Source organism: Mustela nivalis (genome assembly GCF_964662115.1).
Source record: "Mustela nivalis genome assembly, chromosome: 3".
NCBI lineage: Eukaryota > Metazoa > Chordata > Mammalia > Carnivora > Mustelidae > Mustela > Mustela nivalis.
Genome location: NC_139022.1, coordinates 113,446,637 through 113,472,374, shown reverse-complemented (window position 1 = coordinate 113,472,374; position 25,738 = coordinate 113,446,637). Strand labels below are relative to the sequence as shown.

At 37.0% G+C, this 25,738-nt stretch overlaps 1 protein-coding gene across 1 annotated transcript in view; it reads left to right on the top strand.

Moving 5' to 3' along the window:
- Nucleotides 1-25,738, top strand: part of ADAMTS19 (ADAM metallopeptidase with thrombospondin type 1 motif 19) — a 255,032-nt gene that overhangs the window by 184,294 nt on the left and 45,000 nt on the right. Inside the window, exons 16-17 of the mRNA XM_082725818.1 lie at nucleotides 5,885-5,965; nucleotides 24,935-25,092. Of these exons, the coding sequence (XP_082581944.1) occupies nucleotides 5,885-5,965; nucleotides 24,935-25,092 (239 nt within the window). The remainder of the gene's footprint in view (nucleotides 1-5,884; nucleotides 5,966-24,934; nucleotides 25,093-25,738) is intronic.

Genomic DNA, 25,738 nt, shown 5'->3' with positions numbered 1-25,738 from the left:
CAGAAATGCCAGTTTAAAAATTAGTGATGCTTTTCGTCTGACTGCATTTGTGTGGGTACGTTTCCCCCCAGATTTCTAGTTCAAACCTTTGTTTTTATTGCACTTTGATTTCACTTTTGTTCATTTGTTCATTTTCTACAGGTAATTCATGTTAATGGAAGCTATTATTTGGAAAATGTCTGAGACGCCTAAGATACTGGGATTATCGGAGACTAATAATGTTGCTTTTTTCCTTTCAACTCTATGCTAGTTTCACGTGACTCTCAGTGAAGAGACCAGAATTGTTAGCTTGGACCATAAGATCCTGCATGGTGTTGTTTCTACCTGTCTTTCCAACATCATCTCACACCAGCATTCCTTTTGTTTCTAGATTTCTTATAGATGCTCAAACTCACCATACTCCCTCTGGCATCTTGTATTTAAAAATATGGTTCTGTGAGCTTTCTCTTACCTTCACTGGCTCATTTCTAGACACCACTTAGATCTCAGTTCAAATGGCCCTTCTTCAGTGAGCACTGGGCAAACTCTACCTCCCATCACTAACAAGTTGGTTAAGGATACCATATTTGTGTCATACCTAGAGAGGCTCTAATCACATTTGTTAGGTTTACATTTCCTCGTCTCTCTTTCCCCACTAGTCTTTAAAAGATGAATCCAGACAAATCTCATTACTACTTTTATTTAACACCATATTACAAATGACCAGCATAGTGTGTGATCCATTAATATTTATTAACATAATTAATAACAAAACATTATTTTTTAGCGAGTTTAAAGAACAAAAACCTGTGTAAGTCCTTAATTATATCATGGGCTTCCTCTCCTTGTGACTTAAGAATGTTTCTCTGGAGACAATTTTATCCTTATAGTTTATGGGCTTCCTAGAATTTCTTGAAGAAATTGAAGGCTTCTTTGGTCCAGTTGGCCATGCTCACTGTATATATTGTATGAGCAACACATGTGCAGACACATGTGGGTGTTTTCAGTCCCTGTGCTCTACTTAGAGTTTGCTAAATCATTTTTGTTGGAGCTAGAAAATAAGCTTGAAGAGGGTTTTTTTTTTTTTCTTAGTGCATTTATTATGTCTTTCATTTCAACTTGCCTAGCTGCAGGATAAGTTTTTAAAGGAATTTTTAAAGATAAATTGTATTTTTGGCTGGTTGTGGAATTAGACAGCTAACCATATACACTAGGAAGAAATGAGCATAAAATGTGTTACTCTTTTTTAAAGATTTTATTTATTTATTTGACAGAGAGAGAGAGCTCACAAGTAAGCAGAGAGGCAGGCAGAGAGAGAGAGGGAAGCAGGCTCCCTGCTGAGCAGAGAGCCCAATGTAGGGCTCAATCCCAGGACTCTGAGATCATGACCAGAGCCAAAGACAGAGGCTTAGCCCACTGAGCCACACAGGTGCCCCAAATGTGTTATTCTTAATGGAAGAGATGATGATACTGATCCTGTATAAGGAACACATGCTCTTAGACTTTTTGTTTGTATGTTTGGCACAAAAGGAGAAGAGTTATACTGTTACATATTCTATTTTATGAAATAGAAACAGCGGGTCATAGCTAGAAGGCCATGGTAGAATCAGACAGCTCTGAAGTCAGCTAATTACTGACAAAGCAGTCTTGAAAATGTTATTTTTTTTCTTCCCTCTACCTTTATTTTCTCATCTATCAAGTGAGAAATGTAGTATCTACCATGGATGTTATCATTACAATTAAATGAAAAATTTATGTCAATTGCCTATAATAGTGTCTAGCACATAGCAACTGTTCAAAATGTGACATTTATCATTATTACTATCATGAAGATAATGACTGCTGTTGGAATTTTAAGAGGTCTGCTTAAGAACGGGATCTCTGTTAAGTAGGATGTTTCTTTTTTTTTTTCCTAAGATTTTATTTGTTTATTTGACAGACAGAGATCTAAAGTAGGCAGAGAGGCAGGCAGAGAGAGGGTGGAAGCAGGCTCCCTGCTGATCAGAGAGCCCGATGCGGGGCTCGATCCCAGGACCCTGGGATCATGACCCGAGCCAAAGGCAGATGCCTAACCCACTGAGCCACCCAGGTGCCCCAAGTAGGATGTTTCTGTGTACAAAACCAACTATCCAACATGAGGATCAAATTTACGACATTGACATCACAGACTTTATTCATAAACTGCTAAACTTGGCAATGGCCACCCTCGTATTCACTGATTTAAATATATGTTAACTAACTGGAATTTAAATCAAAACTTGCCCAAAAGTGCATTCTTAATTGTGCTAAGTGATTTAATTATTGAAAACTATTTAGGCCCCCCAGTCATTGACTATGGCTAAGACTTCAAATGTCTTCGCTCAGTATTTCTCTCCCTCCCTTTCTTCTTTAAACTCAGTCTAACTCATCTGTCCTTTAAGCCATTCCAGCTGAGTAATAGAGAATTGCTCCAGATGAATCTATGAACTTTAGATATAATTGGTGTCCTAATGCACAGCAAACTCCTGAGTTTACTGCTAAACCCAAATAGGAATTGACAGTTACTTCATTTCTCTCTCTCTCCACTCTTCTTTCTTAACATCCTGAAATTTAACATCATCTCCAAATACTTCACTAAATTCCTTTGCTCAGAGATGAACAGTCACCTCTTGATTGCAACCTGATGGGCTATCCGTTGTCACCTTTCTCTTTGATTATTGTATAGCTTTTGATACCACTGACCAACGGCTCTGTTAGAGATAATCCAATCCATAGGATTCCATCTCACCAAAACAGTCAGATCTCCATCTTCTTGTGATGATTCCTTCTCTGGATTCTTTTTTATTTTCAGCCTGTTGAAAACTATGGCTGTCCTAGGTTGAGTCCTTCTCTTCGTTTTCTCCAGTTACTTTCATGGCTGATATTACTGCCTCACAAAAGTACTCCCCTCACCTGTTTTTGTCTGGAGTTCCAGAAGTTCCACAGTTCTTAGCAGATATTTTTACTAGTGTGTTACGTGGTTTTATTAAGTGCAAATTGCAAAGTCAAACTTATCAGATTACTACCAAAACTTGACTTCCATGTTCTTACAAACTATGGCTGCATTCTCACAGAAGTAAGAAGAATGCATTTGTGTTCAGTGTTTATTTCCCCACTTTCTACTGGTTATCAAGTTCAGAATTTTTTTTTGTTGTTGTTTTCTTCACAGGGCCCTATAGTCTTTCTTCCTTAGCCTCTCATATTCCTGGGATTTTTACATTAGCTTCCTGGTAACTGTTATGTACAACTATATCCCCAGGCATCCTGAATACTGCTGTCAGATAAAGCTTCTCCAAGCCAGGGGTGCATGGATGGCTCAGTGGGTTGAGCCTCTGCCTTTGGCTCAGGTCATGATCTCAGGGTCCTGAGATCAAACCCTTCCTAGGGCTCTCTGCTCAGCGGGGAGCCTGCTTTCCCCTCTCTCTCTGCCTGCCTTTCTACCTACTTGTGTTTGATCTCTCTTTCTCTGTGTCAAATAAATAAATTAATTTAATTTAATTTAAAAAGCTTTCCCAAGCCATTGTTCACATGAATCACTTCAGTGTATTGGGCATGCATTAAAACCCTCTTTAGCAGAGACATATTCTAACATCTCCTCTTTCTGACAGAATTATTTTATTGACATGCTACTAAAAATATTACTGAGTCTTTTACTTTCCCTTTCATACAGCAAACTCATACTTTTTCTATACATATCCAAATCCTGCCCATTCTTCAGAGATGGTTCATCTGTTTATTTTTTGGTGAAGCTTTCCTTGACTCTCTGAAATGTTTTGTAAATTAGAGTGATTCTAGCTGATGCCAGTGTTTCTCAAACATGAGTCATGTATATAACACTTTAAAAGGAAAACAAGAAAAAAAAAATCCCACTTCTGTGAATTAAAAAGAGCAGTGAACCTTTCGAGTGAGATGTGATCAGGTTAAGAGGACAATTGAAACATGGGTTTATACTCCTAAGCAGGGAATTAACCATATCATCTTGCATATGATCTCTTTTACATAATTTTGGAAGTTTTTTGAAGTCATATTTGTGCAAGGTATTTTTGCCTTTTCTTCCCAATTTCATTATGAGCTCACTGAGTGCCCAGATCTTCTTACTGTACTTTTGTGTATACATTGGCCATAAGCATTTGTTTCTATTTTCATTACTGCCTATTTTGTTCATGTATCAAAGTGATAGTGCTTGTGTGGTTTGGTGTTACTAATAATGGTTAAATTGGATGAGCAGCATTTGCTAATAGAAATTATTATTTGAAAAGCTCATGCCCCAAATTCCAGCCACTGCCCCCAGGTGGGGTGTATGCTACCTTTGGCTATATACCAATAATTGTAAACCTTTTCAGGAATTTGAATAATTAGGCAACAGATGACAATTCTGGGATTCGTTATAGTGCCTTTTTATTTTATTTTTATTTTTTTAAGATTTTTTAATTATTTATTTGACAGAGAGAGATCACAAATAGGCAGAGAAGCAGGCAGAGAGAGAGAGGAGGAAGCAGGCTCCCTGCTGAGTAGAGAGCCTGATGCAGGACTTGATCCCAGGACCCTGGGATCGTGACCCGAACCGAAGGCAGAGGCTTTAATCCACTGAGCCACCAGGCACCCCTATTTTGCCTTTTTAAAACTAACTTTGCCCATCATACATGGACATTAAGGAGGGTAATTGTAGTGATGATCACTGGGTGTTGTATGTACGTGATGTATCACTAAATTCTACACCTGGAACTAATATTACACTGTATGTTATCTATTGGAATTTAAATAAAAACTTTTTTAAAAATTCCAAACCCCCCGCCTAACTTTGAAGTTAGACTCTCATCAGATATATGGAACTACCCAGATATTGAGAAGAATATTAAATATTATTATATATATCATATGTTTTATATATTATTATATATATCATATGTTTTATAATTTAAGATTTAACTATTCAGCTATAAGGTGTCTACTCTATCACTATTCTGCACTAAAGTCTTAATTTTTACTTCTTCTGCACACTCTCTTCTGTCTCATTTTATTTTATTATCTTATTTCATTTTATTACATTCGTATCCTCTGCTGAAAAATCTTTCCTAAGAAACATCTAAATGTGTCTTCCTTCTAGCTGTTTTTTTATTTTTTATTTTTTAATTTAATTTTATTTTTTCAGTGTTCCAAGATTCATTGTTTATGCACCACACCCATTACTCCATGCAACACATCCCTTCCATAATACCCACCACCAGTCTCACCCATTCTCACACCCCCTTCCCCTCCAAAACCCTCAGTTTGTTTCTCAGAGTCTCTCATGGTTCATCTCCCCCTCCGATTTATCCCAATTCACCTTGATATGCCAGATTTCTTGGTGTGGCCTGACACTTATTTGTCTTCAGCCCCAGTTTCCAAACCCTTTGTTAGTTTCCTAAGGGAGTACTTGGTCTCTCTTGTCCTACACTCAGCCACCCAGAGACCTGATCCCGCCAGCTGTATTCTCTCCAGCTGCTTTTCCTTCTTCCCCACACATTCCAACTTAAAGGGGTTTCATGAACAAAATCTGAGGTTATTTGCTTTGTTCCAAGATCTACTGTGTTTCTGAATGGGCTGGACAATTGTGCTTTTTTTCACTCTACTTCATAAGCTATCAATGAACTTCGCTTTTTTTTTTTTTAACATAACATACAATTACCTGCTTGCTCTTATAATAGTGCCATAGACTCAACATATTTCCAAGAAAATTCTCCACTTGAAATTATGACAGCTTTTATATACAACTTTCTTTCTTTGCATATTACTGAAATTTCATAGCAAAAACCAAAACCAAAAGGAAAGGGGGGGGGCAAGTCAATTAAGAAAAGAGATCTCAAAAGAACTCGTGATTTATTTCTTGTTTTATTGACTCTTACAGGTTATGTAGAAGTGCTGGTGATACCTGCTGGAGCAAGAAGAATCAAAGTTGTGGAGGAAAAGCCGGCACATAGCTATTTAGGTAACCTGACACAGAGCCAATCCAAGTACGAGTCCCCCTCCCTCCACCCTGACAGTTGTCTGATGACGAGGACATCAATCTGTTTCTAGTTACGTGTTTGAATTTCCCAGGAAGCACCTCCTGTCATATCAAGTAGGAATTTCTTTCCTTCTCTCCCAGGGACTTACCAGAGCAAAAGCAATCTGTTTGTCTATGTTTTTGGGAGAGTATAAATTGCTTCCACATGTTAGTCCATGTTTTAAAAAAAAAATTCCTTGGAGGGTTTAGGTGTGTTTTATTTCATACATATGCACATATATATTTCATAAATATATTTGTTTCATACATACATACACATATATATTTATTGCATGTGCAAATGCATGTATGTGTGTTTATATATACATATATATGAATGATTACTTTACAAATAGAAAATCTTGTGGGATTCTCAAAAACATTCTGATATACTGAACAGATTTAATCTCTTCAGGGGAACTGTCTCTTGCCTCACTTAAGGTATTTTCACCTATGAAGAGAGTATTTTAAATTTTTTAGTGTTGTATGTGGAAAGAATTGTTTCAGCTCTTTTAATTAGGCTAGTTAGTGATTTTAAATATGTAAAAGAAAATACACAGTTGCCAAAATATGTATTGTTTATATATCAAAATTAGAAACCCATTAAGTCATGTGAAATGATTGTCTATAGTCATGGCATCCCTGGATAAAGGGATCTAATGTGATTAGGTCTGATAAAAGAGTAAAGCTTCTCCCAGAATTTAAACATTGTATTTACATTATCTTTAAAGAAAGCCTACATGTCTCTTTTTTTCTTAACAGAAATAATGTTCTCATTATTCTTTCTCAAAAGAAATAATATCCCAAGGGAAACACTTTGTACATGGAAAATAACCCAACATTATATGATTGTTTCTACTTTGCAACATTAAAAATAGTCTGCTCTTGGATTGAATTATTTTTCTCATTAGGGTTTGCTTTCTAGGAGTAGGAAAATATGAGGAAAGGGGACAGTGAAAGAAATCCTTTGTCATGTGACACACTCATTAGTTTGTTATTACTAATTAATTTCATTTCACTTACTTTTACCAGCTAGGTTTTAAAATTCATTTTAAGTGCAAGTGAATCATCCCAGATAATCCAAAGTGTGATTAAAACTAATCCCCGGTTTTTGGAGACACTGTGCGAAACCTGGACAATTTCAGGATATTCATTCAATAGCCAACAATTGGCTCTTACACGTGGGAATATGTTTTCTTTTTTCCAAACTGGAAAGGAATATGGATGCCTCAAATGGAATGTTCTCATATTATGTAAAACTTGATATTGTACTATGATTTTTTTTAAAGATTTTATTTATTTATTTGATAGACAGAGATCACAAGTAGGCAGAGAGGCAGGCAGAGAGAGAGAGAGAGGAGGAAGCAGACTCTCACTGAGCAGAGAGCCCGATGCGGGGCTCGATCCCAGGACCCTGAGACCATAACCTGCGCTGAAAGCAGAGGCTTAACGCTCTGAGCCACCCAGGCACCCCTTGTACTATGATTTTTAATAACTTAACAAATGTGGCTAAAAGAACCAGCCGGTTTTACAAATGGGGCATCTCCATGCTCTAATTCCTTACTTCCTAGGCTCTTCGACCAATCCAGTCTTGTTTCTGTCTCCCTTCTGTCAAAGGGAGTTAATATAAGGTCAATAAATGCCTCCATATTAATACATCCAATGGTCACCATTCATTCAATACTTTCTTCTTTTGACCTGGAAGACTTAAGGCTCCCTGCTTCATTGGATGTCCCTTACTGGTCTCTTCCAATGGATTCTCTTCCCCTACATGTTTTCTCTATGTTCCTGTACTGTGGGTTTCAAGCCTGGGCCCTGCCCCCTTCCTTGCTGTCTTGTCTCCCTAGGGTATCCCATCTAGCTCCATTGCTTGACATGTTTATTGGGTATAAATTATCAAATTTCTTGTGTACCTCAGAAATAATAAGTCTAAGTCAAAAATTGTATTCCCACCCCATGCTGAAACTTCTTCCTCCGTCAGTTTACCCCGCTATAATCTGTGTCACTGTATGAGTGTCTTAGGACTTCTCTATCAAGTGTCACTCATCTAGTGTTTTAAACATATTCTCTCACAGTTCTGGAGGCCATAATGGTTTCACTGGACCAAAAATCAAGGCATCTGCAAAGCTGTGCTCTCTCTGGAGATCCTATTCCTTGCCTTCTCCAACTCCTGGCAGCGGCTAGCATTCTTTGGCTTGTGACTGCATCATTCCACTGCCTGCCTCCCTAGTGTCTTTGACATCTCCTGTTTGTCTGTCTTCAAAGCTCTCTCCTCCTACCTCTTATAAGGACACATGTGATTGTATTTCAGACCCACTTGGACTATCCAGAATAATCTCCCCATGTCAAGATCCTTAATCATATCTGCCAAGTTATTTATTTATTTGCCATATAAGTTGGCATTTGTAGGTTCCAGGGATTCAGAAACTGGTATCTTTTTTTTTTTTCATTAATAGCATTTATTTTTTAACTGAGTTGAAATACATGCAACATAAAATCTACCATCTTAACTATGTTAAGTGTACATTTCAGTGGCTCTGAGTGCATCACTTTGTTTTACAACCACCACTGCCATCCAACTCCAGAATGGTTCTCATCTTGCAAAACTGAAACTCTGTCTCCATTAACGGTAACACTCCATTCCCTTCTCCTCCCATCCCTTGGTAGCCACCAAGGCTTTCTATCTTCATGAATTTGACCACTCTGCACATGTGGATATTCTCTATATGCAGAATCTCTTCTTTTGTTCTTTCATAACAATAATGTGACTATCATATATCACTTAAGATAATGTTCTCAAGAATTAATCATGCTATTGCATGTGTCAAAATTTCTTTCCTTTTTAAGGCCAAATAATATTTCATTATATGCATAGACCACATTTTGCTTATTCATTCATTCATTCATGGATACTTGGGCTGCTTCTACTTGTTAGCTGTTGTGAATAATACTACTGTGAACATGGGTGTACAGATTGTACAGATGTCTTTTCAAGATCCAGCTTTTCATTCTTTTGAATAGATTCCCAGAGGTAGAATTTCTGTATCTTATGGTAATTCTATTTCTCATTTTTTTTGAATGGCCACACCCTTTTCCACAGTTCTGCATTATTCTCCATTACCACCAACAGTGTGCAAGGGTTCCAGTTTCTGTATTTTTTACTAACTCTTTAAAAAAAAAGATTTTATTTATTTATTTGAGAGAGATAGACAGCAAGAGAGAGAGAGCAAACAGTAGCAGTGGGGAGGGGCAGAGGGAGAAGAACAGGCTGCCCGCTAAGTAGGGAGTCCCACACAGGACTCAATCCCAGGACCCTGGGATCTTGACCTAAGCCGAAGACAGATGTTTAACTGACTGAGGCACCCAATGCCCCAGCTCTTACCAACTCTTGAAGTTTTCCCTTTATTCTGGTAGTAGCCATCTTAATGGGCGTGAGGTGATTTTTTGTGTGGTTTTGTTTTGCACCTTCCTAATGATTAGTGAAGCTGAAAATCTTTTCATGTACTTCTTGGTCATTGACATATCTTCTATGAAGAAATGTCTATTCAAGTCTTCTGTCCATTTTTGAAATAAGTTACTTGATTCATTGTGGCTGTTGATGACGATAAGTTTTAGGAGGTCGTTGTATGTTCTGGATATTAACCCCTTATGAGATAAATGATTTCAAATACTTTTTCCCATTCTGTTACTGGTATCTTTTGATACACAAAAGTTTTTTATTTTCATGAAGTTTATCTGTTTTTCTTTTGTCACCTGTGCCTTTGATGTCATGTCCAAGGAGTCACTGCCGAATTCAATATTGTAAAGCTTTTGCCTTATGTTTGCTTCTAAGACGTTTATGGTTTCAGGTCTTACATTTAGATCTTTGATCCATTTGAGTTAATTTTTGTAGATAGTGTTAGTCAAGTGTACAACTTCATTTTTCTGCATGTGGATACTCCGTTTTCCCAGTACCACTGACAGAAATAGTGTTCTTTCTCTGTTGAACAATCCTGGCACCCTTGCAGAAAGTCATTTGGCTCCGTATGCAAAGGCATATGCTGAAGTATGCTGAAGTCTCTATTCTATTCCATTTGTCTATATATCTGTTTTTTGGTTTTGTTTTCATTTTATTTTATTTTATTTTATTTCTTTTCAGTGTTCCAGCATTCATTGTTTATGTATATCTCTGTTTTTATGTCAGCAGCACACTGTTTTGATTACATTAGCTTTCTAGTAAGTTTTCATATCAGGAAGTGTGAATTGCCAGCTTTGTTCCTCTTTTCCGGTTTGTTCTGGTTATTCAGGGTTACATGAAATTCCATATGAATTTTAGAAAGGTTTAATTATTTCTGTAAAAAAGGCCATTGGAAATTTGCTAAGGATTGCACTGAATTTGTAGATCAAAATTTGATAACATTGACATCTTAACAGTACTAAGTCTTCCAATCCATGAACCTGGGATATGTTTCCATTTATTTATGTCTTCTTTAATTCTTTCAGGAGTGTGTTCTGGTTTTTGTTATTGTGTAAGTCTTTTACCCCCTCAATTGAGTTAATTATTTTTGATACTATTGTACATGGATTGCTTTCTTAATTTCCTTTTCAGATTTTACATTGCTAATATATAGAAATGCAGCTACCTTTCTTTGTGTTGATTTTGTATCATGCGACTTTTAAAACAGGCTCTCTTGTATGTGTGTGTAGAATCTTTAGGGTTTTCTACATAGAAGGAATATGTATCATCTGCAACCAGAAATGATTGTATTTCTTCTTCTCTGATTTGAATGTCTTTTATGTTTGTGAATTCGGTTTGCTGCTTTATTGAGAATTTTTATGTCGGTGTTCATAAGAGAAATTGGTCTGTAGTTTTGTTTTTGTATCTGTGTGTTTTTGTCTGGCTTTGGTAGCAAAGAATGAGTTACACCTCAAACTGTATGTTAGGAAGTCTTCCCTCCAATTCACTTCTTGGAGAATATGAAGATTGATGTTAGTTCTTCTTTAAACGTTTTGTAGTTTGCCAGTGCAACCATAACATCCATTGCTTCTTTTTGGGGGGATATTTTTGATTATTGATTCGGTGTCCTTACTAATCGTAGATATTTTTAGGATTTCTATTTCTTTGTGATTCAGTCTTTGTAAGCTTTGTGTTTCTAGGAATTTGTACATTTCATTTAGGTTATACAATTTGTTAGCATACATATTTTTAAAATTTTTGTTGAGTTATAGTTGACATACAATGTTATATTAGTTTCAGGTGCACAATATAGTGATTTAACGGTTTTATACATTGCACAAGGCTCTCCATGACAAATGAAGTTGCCGTCTGTCACCATACAATTATTTTAGTGAACTTGACTATATCCCCATGCTCCACTTTTAATCCCCATAACTTATTTTGTAACTGGAAGTTGGTACTTCTTAATCCTCTTTACTATTTCATTCATCCCTCTCCCACCCACAGCTTCCAGTGTATTCTCTGTGTTCATGAGTCTGTTTCCATTTCTCTTTTTGTTTGCTTGTTTGTAACTCCACATATAAATGAAATCACATTGTCTCTCTTTGTCTGACTTATTTCAATGAGCATAATATCCTCTAGGTCCACCTGTGTTGTCAAAAATGAGAAGAGTTTGTTTTTTATGGGTGAGTAATATTCTGTTACACACACGCACACATGCACACACTGTATCTTCTTTATCCATTTATCTATTGATGGACACAGGTTACTTCCATATCTTAGATATTGTAAATAGTGTTGCAATAAACACAGTAAGCACTGGGATGCAGATATCTTTAAGAATTAGTGTTTTCATTTTCTTTGGGTAAATACCCAAAGGTAGAATTACTGGCTTATATGGAATTTCTATCTTTAATTTTCTGAGGACTCTCCATACTGTTTTCCAGAGTGGCTGCACCGTTTATTCTCCCACCAACAGTGCACGAGGTTTTCTTTATCTCTGCATCCTCGCCAAAGCTTGTTATTTCTTGTCTGTTTGATACTAGCCATTCTGACTGGTGTGAGGATTATTTATAATAACTTTCTTATAATCTGAGGATTATTTATAATAACTTTCTTTTTTTTTTTTTAAAGATTTTATTTATTTATTTGACAGAGAGAAATCACAAGTAGATGGAGAGGCAGGCAGAGAGAGAGAGAGAGAGGGAAGCAGGCTCCCTGCTGAGCAGAGAGCCCGACGCGGGACTCGATCCCAGGACCCTGAGATCATGACCTGAGCCGAAGGCAGCGGCTTAACCCACTGAGCCACCCAGGCGCCCTATAATAACTTTCTTATAATCCTTTTTATTTCTGCAGTATCAGCTGTAATATACCCACTTTCATTTCTGACTTTTTAGTTGTCTTTCTCTCTCTTTTTTTTTTTTTTTTTGCTTTCTTAGACAATACAACTAAAGTTTTGTTCCTTAAAGTTGTAAAGTTAGGTTGTTAATTTGAGCTGGTTTTGTTTTGTTTTGTTTGTTTTTTGTTTTGAAAGAGAATGAGAGGGCACACACATGTGGTGGGGGGAGGTAGGGGCAGAAGGAGAGGGAGAGAGAGAATCTTAAGCAAGCTTCATGTTTTGTGAGGAACCTGATGCACGGCTCCATCTCATAACCCTGAGATCATGACCTGAGCCAAAATGAAGAGTCAGAGACCTAATGAGCCACCCAGCACCACTAGATCTGTTTTCTCTTTTCATGTGTTTGTTGCTCTAAATTTCCCCTATCACACTTCTTTTGCTGTCTCCTCTACATTTTACTGTGTTGGGTTTTCATATCCATTTGTCTCAAGATTTTTTCTAACTTCCCCTTGTAATTTCTTCTTTGATCCACTGGATTTTTGAGTGTGTTGTTTCATTTCCACATTTGTAAATTTTCCAGTTTTCCCTGTGACAGATTTCTAATCTAACTTGATCCTTTTGTGGGAAGAGAAGGTTCTTTGTATGGTGTCTATTTTTTAGGACATGGTTACCTTCTTGTGGGACATTATTTATACCACCACAGTCCCTAATTTCTATCCAGTAGTTTATACCAGCACTAGTTCTCCTTGATGACTGTCTTTACCACGTTAATACATTAGTGAGTTCTGTCAGTTACTCAAATGTATCACTTTCTCTCCATAACCACTGCTGCCCTGTCCTGCTTACTCTCCTTTGGAGTATTTATCACCATCATTGTCTGAGCTGTCTAATCTGTCCATATGTGGGCTTTTACACTGTGGATCTCCATGGTTAATTCTGAAGGCAGAGATCCTGTTGCACAGAGCTTCACTAGGAAAAACTCAAGCAGACTCTGGCACACAGAAAATAATAGAGACTTTTTATGAGTGAATTTTAATTAAGAAAAGATGGTTCATACTTGTGTAGTAATTAGTCATGGGCCAGTTCATTAAATATATCTGTTAAGTGAATCTTCACATCTCTATGAAGTAGACATCACTATATATATATTTCTTTACTCAGAGACTAGAGGACAAGAGAGTTTTAAGTTTCTTTCCCAAGATCATACATCTAAAAAAGCTGTGATCTTGAATTTCAAACCAGGCAGTGTGGCCATAGTATCTGATTCCTAGTGTTCCTTTTTACTTTTTCTTTTTTATTCATAGTGTCTCACAGTAATACACTTGTGATTTTAGGGTACATGTCATATATGAACACGTTGTCTTTGAACTTGCCCCCAAACTCCCTTCTTTCCTCCTTGTCTTAATTAATGAGATCAATTGTGTACAGCTAACTCAGGCGAATACAAATTATGAAAAGATAGTTTTCTTCTCTTAAGTTCATCCAGATCCCATCTTCTTTCCCTGATGCATATCTCTAAACATAAATATCCAAACTACTTTTTCTTCTGAAAAGAAAATTAATTTAACATGGAATCACATGTCTATGTTAAGTATCTGGCCTCATTATTGTCAATTTTCTTTGTACTTAGAATTAGGCATAAGTTTCTAGGGTCTTTTACTTTACAAGGAAACAGCATGAGTGCTCTTGAACACTCATAAATGCTACTAAAGAGATTAGGGTTGAAAATATAATGTGTTGCCATGTTTATTCAAGAACCCCACTAAGTTTTCTTCTCAACTGAGGAAATCACTTTTCCTGATGAATTAAGGGAAGGGTGCAAGAATGAAGACAAAGTGACCCCTTGCATAATCCTATCAAAGAATGGGAATGGAAAGAACCCAATAACTTCTAGAGACACTGAAGAAGTTGAGCACATGAAACTTTTGCAAATGGATGTGTTGATAGAAGACAAGATTCAAGGATGACTTTTAGGTTTCTGGATTAAACACCTGGGCAAATAAATGGCATTTAGTGAGCTAGCACACATGGTTGGGGACAAATTTGGGGAAAAAATGATGCAGTATTTAAATCCTAGATTTTAAGTCTTAAATATTAGATTTCAAGTCTATTATAGAGAATACATATCATAAAGCACATTTCTTAAAGACCTCTTCAGGCACTGGAAGGAAGTTATTGAAAAATCATCTTTTTTCTGAAATAGCATAAGGAAAAATAGATTATTTCCTGGCAAGCTGATCATTCTTTAACAAATTAACTCATCTACATAAAGCTATATATTATCTCAAAGGGGACAGTTAAATACCTCCCAATACAATTATTCTTTTTCATTACTTTCTGAGTTGTATTCTTATACATAATCATTATCTGTACCTCTGAATATCATGGCTCAATTGTTTTGTTAAAAATTAATGAGAAAGTCTAAAATGGGTAGGAGTTCAGATGGACTATACATTATAGCTTTAAAAAATCATTATAGCTTAGGACATTTAAAAGCCTAAAAATATAAAGGTCATATGGGTCCACTTACCTCGCCTGCAGTTTTGCATACAAACCACTATGGAAAAACTTTTCATTAAGAAAAATTTAAAATGTTGAGCAAATTAGAAGAGGAGGGGGAAAAAACACATTTTAAAGTTACTTCTAAAATGAAAAGAAATTAAGGAACACTCACACACTAAAAACAAAGTTAGAACAGGAAACCAGTATATTAGCCTGACTGAAATCTCACTTATTATTAAACCTGGTGACCAGTTTAGATTTTGAGCACCAAGGCAGACCGTGGACAGAAAACAAAGCCTGAGGCTTTATAAAGTAGAGGCTTGAAAAAGAGACACCTACATAAAGCAAGACCCCAAAGGACTACAAGCTCAGTGTGAAGGAGACATAGAAATGCATTTGCACCATAAAAGGAGAACAAAAGGAAATGTGTATGTATTAACTTTGGTACTCAGTGGAAGTAGAAAATGAACTTCCTTTAAGATGCCAAACCCAAAGCAAATGCTCTATGGCGTTATAGCACGAATTTACCCAACTAGGAAGTCCAAAACTCCAAGACATTTATTTTAATGAATTACCAAGGGGGCAGGCATATACAAATGCAAATCCTTTTTGAAATAATGCACTTTCAAACCAGGCCTCAAAGGAATTTTATAAGGTTCAACAAATATAATTTTGTAGTAAAAAAATGTTCAGGAAAGACAAAAGGAAATAGATGCAGTAAAAAATAAGGGAAAGCAGAATTAGATATGTATTTGGATCATATACAGAAAATACAAAAACAGTGAAGTTTTAAAATATGAAAAATGGATTTAAAAACAAGAATAAACAAAATTGACTAAAAGACATAGTCAAATAACCAAATATAATTTTTAAAATTAAATTTTCAAAATTCAATCAATAAGACTACAAGATTAGGAGAAAAATAACAGAAATACACAGCAAAAAGGAGAAAAGAAAGGATAAAATAAGATGGTATAAATAAAACAAAACATACCAACAATGTTAAACATTTAAAAACTAAAATTTCTGTTTAAAAGACAAAAATTATCATACTGGATTTTTAAAAAGTAACTCAGGTATATGGTGTTCATGTAAGATTCAAAAACTCAAAATCAAAGAATGGAAAACTCTACTAGAAAAAAATACAAACAAAAAGAATTCTGATAGAGCCAAAGTAATGTAAGTCAGAACTCACTGTTTTTAAAGAGTATTTAAATCATTTTTGAGAGAGAGAGAGCACCAGAGCTTATGTGAGAGACCTGGGAGAGGGGCAGAGGAAGAAACAAGAAGCTCCTTGCTGAGCAAGGAGCCAGATACAAGACTCAATCCCAGGACTCTGAGATCATGACTTGAGCTGGAGGCAGATGCTTAACCAACTGAATTACCCAGGCACCCAAGTCAGAACTCATTTTAAAGGAAAATGCATTATTTGAGTTAAAAAGAACTCACAGAATAATTAAAAAATAACTTAATTCCTCTTTAAGACATTATAATTTTAAAATTGTATAAACCCAGGAATTCAGCTTAAAAGCTCTTAGGCAAAAATTGACAAATCTATTGTCATAGTGAAATCAAACATTAAATAGGGGCATGAACTGACTTCCAACCTACATATTTAAATAACACAGAAAAAGATATTTTTCTTTTTCTGTGTTATTTAAATATGTTGGAAAGTAATGCTGGAATAATTGGGTATTAATGTGAGGGGCAAAAACTGAGCTTTAACTCCTACCTCTTATCATACACAACAATTAACTCAAAATGGATTCGAGATATACACAAAAAAGCTAAAACGCTAAAACTTCTAGCAAAAAACATAAGAGAGGGGTACCTGGGTGGCCCAGTTGGTTGAGGGTGTGGAACTCTTGGTTTCCACTCAGTTCATGATCTTGGATTTTGGGATCTAGCTCCCACATGGGGCTCCAGGCTTGGTCAGGAGTTTACCAGAGATTCTCTCTCCCTCTCCTTCTGGCCCAACCCCTCACCACTCACATGCTCTGAAGCTTGCACTCACTATCTCTCTCTCTCTCTCTCTCTCTCTCTCAAATAAATAAATAAATGAATAAAATCGTCTAAAAAAAATGAGAGAAAACCTTCAAGATATTGTGGATGGCAAAGATTTCTTTACAACAGATATACAAAAATACCGAACCCTTTACCCAAAAATGAATGTGTTTAAGTTAATCAAAGGAGAAACTATTGCTCATTAAAGGACACCATTAAGAAAATTAAAACGTGGGGTGCCTGGGTGGCTCAGGGGGTTAGAGCCTCTGCCTTTGGCTCGGGTCGGGTCCCAGGATCCTGGGATTGAGCCCTGCATCGGGCTCTCTGCTCAGCGGGGAGCCTGCTTCCCCCACCCCCACCTGCCTCTCTGCCTACTTGTGATCTCTGTCAAATAAATTTTAAAAAAACAAAGACATTCGGGTGCACGTGCCCCTTTGGATCACTACATTTGTATCTTTAGGGTAAATACCCAGTAGTGCAATTGCTGGGTCATAGGGCAGTTCTATTTTCAACATTTTGAGGAACCTCCATGCTGTTTTCCAGAGTGGTTGCACCAGCTTGCATTTCCACCAACAGTGTAGGAGGGTTCCCCGTTTTCCGCATCCTTGCCAGCTTCTGTCATTTCCTGACTTGTTGATTTTAGCCATTCTGACTGGTGTGAGGTGATATCTCATTGTGGTTTTGATTTGTATTTCCCTGATGCCGAGTGATATGGAGCACTTTTTCATGTGTCTGTTGACCATCTGGATGTCTTCTTTGCAGAAATGTCTATACAGGTTGCTGCCTGTGTTCTATTGTTTTTTTGGTTTCTATTTCATTGATTTCTGCTCTGTTCTTTATGATTTCTCTTCTCCTCCTGGGCTTAGGGTTTCTTTCTTGTTCTTTCTCCAGCTCCTTTAGGTGAAGGGTTAGGTTGTGTACCTGAGACCTTTCTTGTTTCTTGAGAAAGGCTTGTACCACTATATATTTTCCTCTCAGGACTGCCTTTGTTGTGTCCCACAGATTTTGAACCGTTGTATTTTCATTATCATTTCTTTCCATGATTTTCTTCAATTCTTCTTTAATTTCCTGGTTGACCCATTCATTCTTTAGAAGGATGCTGTTTAGTCTCCATGTATTTGGGTTCTTTCCAAACTTCTTCTTGTGGTTGAGTTCTAGCTTCAGAGCATTGTGGTCTGAAATTATGCAGGGAATGATCCCAATCTTTTGATACTGGCTGAGTCCTGATTTAGGACCGAGGATGTGATCTATTCTGGAGAGTGTTCCATGTGCACTAGAGAAGAATGTGTATTCTGTTGCTTTGGGATGAAATGTTCTGAATATATCTGTGATGTCCATCTGGTCCAGTGTGTCGTTTCAGGCCTTTATTTCCTTGTTGATCTTTGCTTGGATGATCTGTCCATTTCTGTGAGGGGAGTGTTAAAGTCCCCTACTATTATTGTATCATTGTTGATGTGTTTCTTTGATTTTTTTTATTAATTGGTTTATATAGTTGGCTGCTCCCACGTTGGGGACATAGATATTTAAAATTGTTAGATCTTCTTGTTGGACAGACCCTTTGAGTATGATATAGTGTCCTTCCTCATCTCTTATTATAGTCTTTGGCTTAAAATCTAATTGATCTGATATAAGGATTGCCACTCCTGCTTTCTTCTGATGTCCATTAGCATGGTAAATTCTTTTCCACCCCCTCACTTTAAATCTGGAGGTGTCTTCGGGCTTAAAATGAGTTTCTTGGAGGCAACATATAGGTGGGTTTTGTTTTTTTATCCATTCTGATACCCTTTGTCTTTTGACAGGGGCATTTAGCCCATTAACATTCAGGGTAACTATTGAGAGATATGAATTTAGTGCCATTGTATTGCCTGTAAGGTGACTGTTACTGTATATGGTCTCTGTTCCTTTCTGATCTACCACCTGTAGGCTCTCTCTTTGCTTAGAGGACCCCTTTCAATATTTCCTTTAGAGATTGTTTGGTGTTTGCTTTCTTTCAGTTTTTGTTTGTCCTGGAAGCTTTTTATCTCTCCTTCTATTTTCAATGATAGCCTAGCTGGATATAGTATTCTTGGCTGCATGTTTTTCTCGTTTAGTGCTCTGAAAATATCATGCCAGCTCTTTCTGGCCTGCCAGGTCTCTGTGGATAAGTCAGCTGCCAATCTAATATTTTTACTATTGTATGTTACAGACTTTTTTTCCCGGTCTGCTTTCAGGATTTTCTCTTTGTCACTGAGACTTGTAAATTTTACTATTAGGTGACGGGGTATGGGCTTATTCATATTGATTTTGAGGGGGGTTCTCTGAACCTCCTGAATTTTGATGCTCGTTCCCTTTGCCATATTGGGGAAATTCTCCCCAATAATTCTCTCCAGTATACCTTCTGCTCCCCTCTCTCTTTCTTCTTCTTCTGGAATCCCAATTATTCTAATGTTGTTTCGTCTTATGGTGTCACTTATCTCTCGAATTCTCCCCTCATGGTCCAGTAGCTGTTTGTCCCTCTTTTGCTCAGCTTCTTTATTCTCTGTCATTTGGTCTTCTATATCGCTAATTCTTTCTCCTGCCTCATTTATCCTAGCAGTGAGAGCCTCCATTTTTTACTGAACCTCATTAATAGCTTTTTTTAATTTAAACTTGGTCAGATTTTAGTTCTTTTATTTCTCCAGAAAGGGCTTTTATATCTCCGGAGAGTGTTTCTCTAATATCTTCCATTCCTTTTTCGAGCCCAGCTAGAACCTTGAGAATTGTCATTCTGAACTCTAGATCTGACATATTACCAATGTCTGTATTGATTAGGTCCCTAACCTTCAGTACTGCCTCTTGTTCTTTTTTTTGTGATGAGTTTTTCCGCCTTGTCATTTTGTCCAGATAAGAGTATATGAAGGAGCAAGTAAAATATTAAAAGGGTGGCAACAACCCCAGGAAAATATGCTTTAACCAAATCAGAAGGATCCCATATCGTGAGGGGGGAGAAAGGGGATAAAAAGAGGTTCAAAAAGAAAGAACGGTGGAAAAAAAAAAAAAAAAGAAAGGGAAGAAAAGAAAAGAACAACAAAAAAAAAACGAATAAAGAAAAGTATAAAAAAGAAAATATATATATATATATATTAGATAAACTAGTTAAAAAACATTTAAAAAGAAAAGAGTAAAAGTTAAAAAAAAATTTTACCAGAAGAAGAGAAAAAAAATGAAAAAGAAAAAAATTAAATTAACTGCAAGACTAAAAAATCACAGGGAGAAAGCCATGAGTTCCGTGCTTTGCTTTCTCCTCCTCTGGAGTTCTGCTGCTCTCCTTGGAATTGAAACTGCACTCCTTAGTACATGAACTTGGTCTTGGCTGGATTTCTTGTTGATCTTCTGGGGGAGGGGCCTGATGTAGTGATTCTCAAGTGTCTTTGCCCCAGGCAGAGTTGCACTGCCCTTACCAGGGGCTGGGCTGAGTAATCCACTCGGGTTTGCTTTCAGGAGCTTTTGTTCCTTGAGCGCTTTCCGTAGAGTTCCAGAGGACGGGAATACAAATGGCGGCCTCCTGGTCTCTGGCCCGGAGGAGCCGAGAGCCTGGGGCCCCACTCCTCAGTGTGCCCTCAGCGAACAGTGCCCAGTAACTCCCGTCTGCCTGACCTCCGGCCATGCTCCGAGCTCACCGGCCTGCGACCGGTTCAAGGCAACCCCGAACTACGATCTTACTGTCGGCTCTGTCTCTGTAGCCGGCTTTCCTGTTCTAATTCCCGCAAGCTCTGCAACACTCAGACACCCCCGATCCTTCTGTGACCCTGCCGGACCTGAGGCCACACTGACCCCGCGTGGGCTTCGCCCCGGTTTAGCCTCTGGAGCGATGTCCCTCAGCGGAACAGACTTTAAAAAGTCCTGATTTTGTGCTCTGTTGCTCCTCCGTTTGCTGGGAGCCGGCCCCTCCCCCCGGGGTCTATCTTCCCGTCGCTTTGGATTCACTTCGCCAGTCCTACCTTTCAGAAAGTGGTTGTTTTTCTGTTTCTAGAATTGCTGTTCTTCTCTTCAATCTGCCGATGGATTTGCAGGTGTTTGCAATCTTTAGATAAGTTATATAGCTGATCTCCTGCTAGCTGAAGTAGTCTCAGCCTGCTACTTCTCTGCCATCTTGACTCCTCCCTGTTTTTGTTTTTTTAATAAACATTCCACTTAATCTCTTATTTGCCTGTTTGCTGTATATAGCTCTTGTTTTATACTTAAATGGCCATTTTAGGATTTACAGTATGCATTTTTAACTTATTACAGTCTCTTTTCAAATTATATGATGCCATTTTGCAGGTAATCTGTGTTCCTTAAAAGTGTATTTCCCTTTACCTGCTTCCCTTACTTTATGCTATTATGCATATTTCAACATTTCATATAGTCACTTTTTTTTCATATGTCTTAATCACCAAAATAAGTTGTAATCAATTTTGCTTTAAAGTCAGTCATCCTATAAAGAACTTATTAATTAAAAAAATATTTATGTATATGTAACCAACATTCTTCATGCCCTCACATAATCCACCATTTCCTCTTGGAGCCATGTTCTTTCAGCCTGAAAAATGTCCTTTCACATTTCTTGTAGAGCATATCTGCTGGCGCTATAATTCCCGTATTTTGTTTTACTGACAGTTTATTTGTTTTTCCTCCCTATGTGAAGGATCTTTTCACTAGATATAGAATTCTATATTTTGTTTGCTTATGCTTTATTTTTTTTCTCACTTTGAAGTGTTGGAAGTGTTTCCAGTGTTGGAAAACAGTTGTATCCTACACTGTTCGGTTTTCTCATTATTTTAATTGCAAGAGATAGTATAGTTCCACTTATTATGGTATGACCAGAAACAGGTTTTCTAAAAACACATTTTTAAGTTAATGGATTAAAAACAAAAACATAGAACAAGAAAAAAAACACTTAGTGTATTGGTTCTTCTTCATATTTTATTAAACTAATAAATTATGTGAGTTTTCAGGTACGTATGTGTATGCCATTTGGGGGGAAATACTGAATTGCAGAAATATCGATTGAATCTAAACATTATACTATAGCCATCCCCAGAAGGATTTTTTATTAGAAGGCAATTTTATTAGAGATTTTCAGGAAATACTCCTTTATAATTGTGTCCTGAGTGTATGTTGAAACACAGAAAAATTATGGAATTATACTGGCCACAGTTACAAATCTAAACCAAAAAGATTTCTTAGAACATTTGATAGATTTCAGAGAAATACAATGAAATATTTTACCTTTTAGGCAAAATCACTTTTTTTCATCAGTTTAGCATTATCTGATGTATATCCATTTGTAGGTAGTAAAAGCTATTCTCAAAGTGTTACATTTTCTGTCACCATATTACCCCCTCAAGTTTAAAATTCAAGTTAAAAATGAATACTTATATATTTTTCATAAATCTGAAAATACACATACTTAATATTTTATTAAAACATTATGCTTTATGTGCAGTACCTGGAGATCTTTTTTGGTATAAATTAAGATTGATAAGGTAAAATTTCAATAATTTTATGAATATGTTACTTATAATAATGGGAATATCAGCCCCAGAAAAATCCCTCAGTGGACCAGAAACACTATAATAAACAATTAATAATTTACTTTATTAATTTAAATTTTAAAACACAAATGACTAATAAGCAAATGAAAAATATCTTTAACCTTAGTAGCAATTAAACAAGTTTTTTTAAACCTACATAGTTCATAATTTAATTCCTAGTATTTTTTCCTCACACATGTTCTTTTGCTAGTCTTTCCCTTTGCACTATTGTCATACCTCCATTTTCTCATCCGAGAAGCCCTACGTCATACCTGACACTTCTTTCACCTGCAACAAGTTATCACATTTTATCAATTTCAGTCCTAAATGCCTCTTTATATTTTTCTCCAGTACCTGAATCCAAGCTACCATAACTTTCTGTTGGGTTACAATAATCTCCTGACTTTGCTATCCAAATTTACCCCACATGCAGTCCATGTCTTTACACTATTGTTCAAAAACTTTCATAGCTTTGTATTTTTTCTTAGGGAAAAAAAGCCCTAAAAAAGTGGCTTCTAAGAAGGTATTAAAAAAAAAAGCCCTTGTTCAAAGTATGAACAAGGTCCATAAGATCTGGTGATCCCTTACTTCAAAAACTTTCATAGCTTTGTATTTTTTCTTAGGGAAAAAAGCCCTAAAAGTGTGAACAAGGTCCATAAGATCTGGTGATCCCTTACTTCTCCAGCCTCATCTCATCATGATTCACTTCGGTACATCTGGCATCCTGCACACTTGCTCTCTGATTCTCACCAAGCTGTGATCTTTAAGACCTTCCCATTTGTAGCTCCCTCAGTCCTGAATGTTCTCTCTCCACTTTCTCTTTTGCCCTGGCTTCCAGCCTCAGGAAATAATGTCGTTCAAAGTTTTTCTTTTCTTTTTTTTTTTTTTAAAGATTTTATTTATTTATTTGTCAGAGAGAGAGAGAGCAAGAGCAACCACAGGCCGAGTGGCAGGCAGAGTCAGAGGGAGAAGCAGGCTCCCCGCAGAGCAAGGAGCCCGATGTGGGACTCGTTCCCAGGACGCTGGGATCACGACCCGAGCCGAAAGCAGCTGCCCAACCAACTGAGCCACCCAGGCGTCCCCAAAGTTTTTCTTCATTCTTCCCACACAGGTTCCAGCAAATTCCAGTTAGATTATAAATTCCATAAAGCCAGAAAACATATTTATAATTGTTAATTTTGGAAGGTGCAAGGACTTTGAATATTTCCTACTTTATACCTTACAGGTTAATAAGTAATTATTCAGTCATGATGAAATGTTTTACATAAAAAAGTGGCTTCTAAGAAGGTATTCAAAAAAGCTACTCTCAATGACTGTTATGCAAGCCTATATTGGTGCAACCTTTGTGAAAATCAATTTGAGATTGTTTTTCAGTCTTTAAACGTTCTATTTATTTGGCTCTGTAATTCCAGATCTGGGAATCTATCCAAGGGAAATAATCAGATACACATAGAGCTAGTATACAGTGTATTTATCTGAGCATTATCTATAATATAAAAACTGGGAAACCTTCAAATAGTCAATAAATGGAGATTAGTTTTGATGATATTTAGGAAGATTTACTGGCTTCAGTTTTCAAAATATTTTGATAGCATTATGACATAAAAATCCTCATGTAGATGTATCTTAGAATGAGAATTCACTTATATGGAAGAGCCTGGAAGTTTAATTTAGGCAAATAAAATCCTTTGAAACAAAATAAGAAGGAATCCTTAGTTTAAAATGGTAATTATGACATCTCACTTTCTTGTCACTTGTCATGAATCTTATTTAAATAGTAGCAAAGATGAGATCAAAGAAAAAAGAAAAAATTCATGTAGGTAAACAAAGTTATTCCGTAAAATCCCGTGTAAGTGAGGGCTGTTTATAGATGAGAATTAGCATTTATCTTCCATTCTTGTTAATCACAAACATGATATTCCAGGGTCCTGAGTTCTGTTTATAAAACAAACACATTTTATGTTTGAATTGTTTTGTAATGAAAATAAGTCTGTCATTCTGATTTGTTTGCTAACATACTTTTTAATGACCTTTCTTTAATCACTTTTTCGGGTGGCATGGGACACACAGAATATATAGTGTCAACATCCTTTATAGGATTACCGCATAGACAACAGACACACAGAGTCTTTTTTTTTTCTTTTTTTTTTTTTTGTTAAGTTTTTATTCCTAGGTAATCTCTACACCCAAAGTGGAGTTCAAACTCACCACCCCAAGATCACGAGTCATGCTTTCCGGACTGTGCCAGCTGGGTGGACACTATGTCTTAAGACATAGTCTTAAGATAATAGTTTGTTAAAGAACAAATCATTATGGGGCAGAATATGGGTTACAGATGTCACATGTCCATAGGAGGCTGGAAGAGGCCACGATAAATGTGGTACCATAGCTGTAGACAGTGCCAGGAGGGAAGGCGAGCTCATGGCATGTGCTCTGTGTTCTTCCCTATGGAGGAGATGCCTCATGTCTTACACCGGGGAGTGTTAACCTGTTAGCTTAGAAATAAGTGAACTGCTTCTATTAAATCATGGGAAGTCGATATTGATTAATGATGCTAACTTGTTTGGCTGTCGTAATATTTTTGAACCTCTTTCTAGCTCTACGAGACGCTGGAAAGCAGTCTATTAATAGTGACTGGAAGATTGAGCACTCAGGAGCTTTCAACTTAGCAGGCACTACTGTCCATTATGTAAGACGAGGCCTCTGGGAGAAGATCTCTGCCAAAGGACCTACTACGTCACCTTTACATCTCCTGGTATGAAGGGATCAATGATAATATTGCATAATCAACTTCCGTGTCCAAAGCCATTCCCACTGTACCTTCTCTGATCTTTTTTCCAAGTTTGAATTGTCAGGTAGACATTGAAAATCATTGAAGGGGGAGGAGCGTTTATGTTTTCATTTTAATGTGTTTTAAATCATGATGTCAAACCAGAAGTTATTGCAAGAAGGGCAAGACATTTTAGGGAATTAATTCACAGACTCAGAGTAGAAGGGAATTGTCAGGCAAAAAGGAGCCCATTTTTTTCAAGAAGAGCAGTTTTGCCAGCAGCGTCTTCGTGACTCACTAGCAAGAGCAGGTGTCTGTAAAGACAGTGTTATATACTCTGGCAGCTCTTAGCATTTCAAGCATCCATGGCATGGGCATTTTCTGAATCTGCATAAAATGCCTTTGATAAAATGATACCGTCCCTGGGAAAAGCTTTGGTAAACTTACCTAACAACACATCCGATTTCCCTCTTTTGTTTTCTCACTGGGTGCATTGATTCCTGCAAAGAAGTATGAAAGTTGGAATCTTCGGGATGATACCCCTTCACTGTGTAGTAGAAGAGTAGGTATGAGGCAGGACAGAGAATGAAGGAAGCGGAGCAGTGGGGCTCCGCCTCCAAGCTGGTGGCAG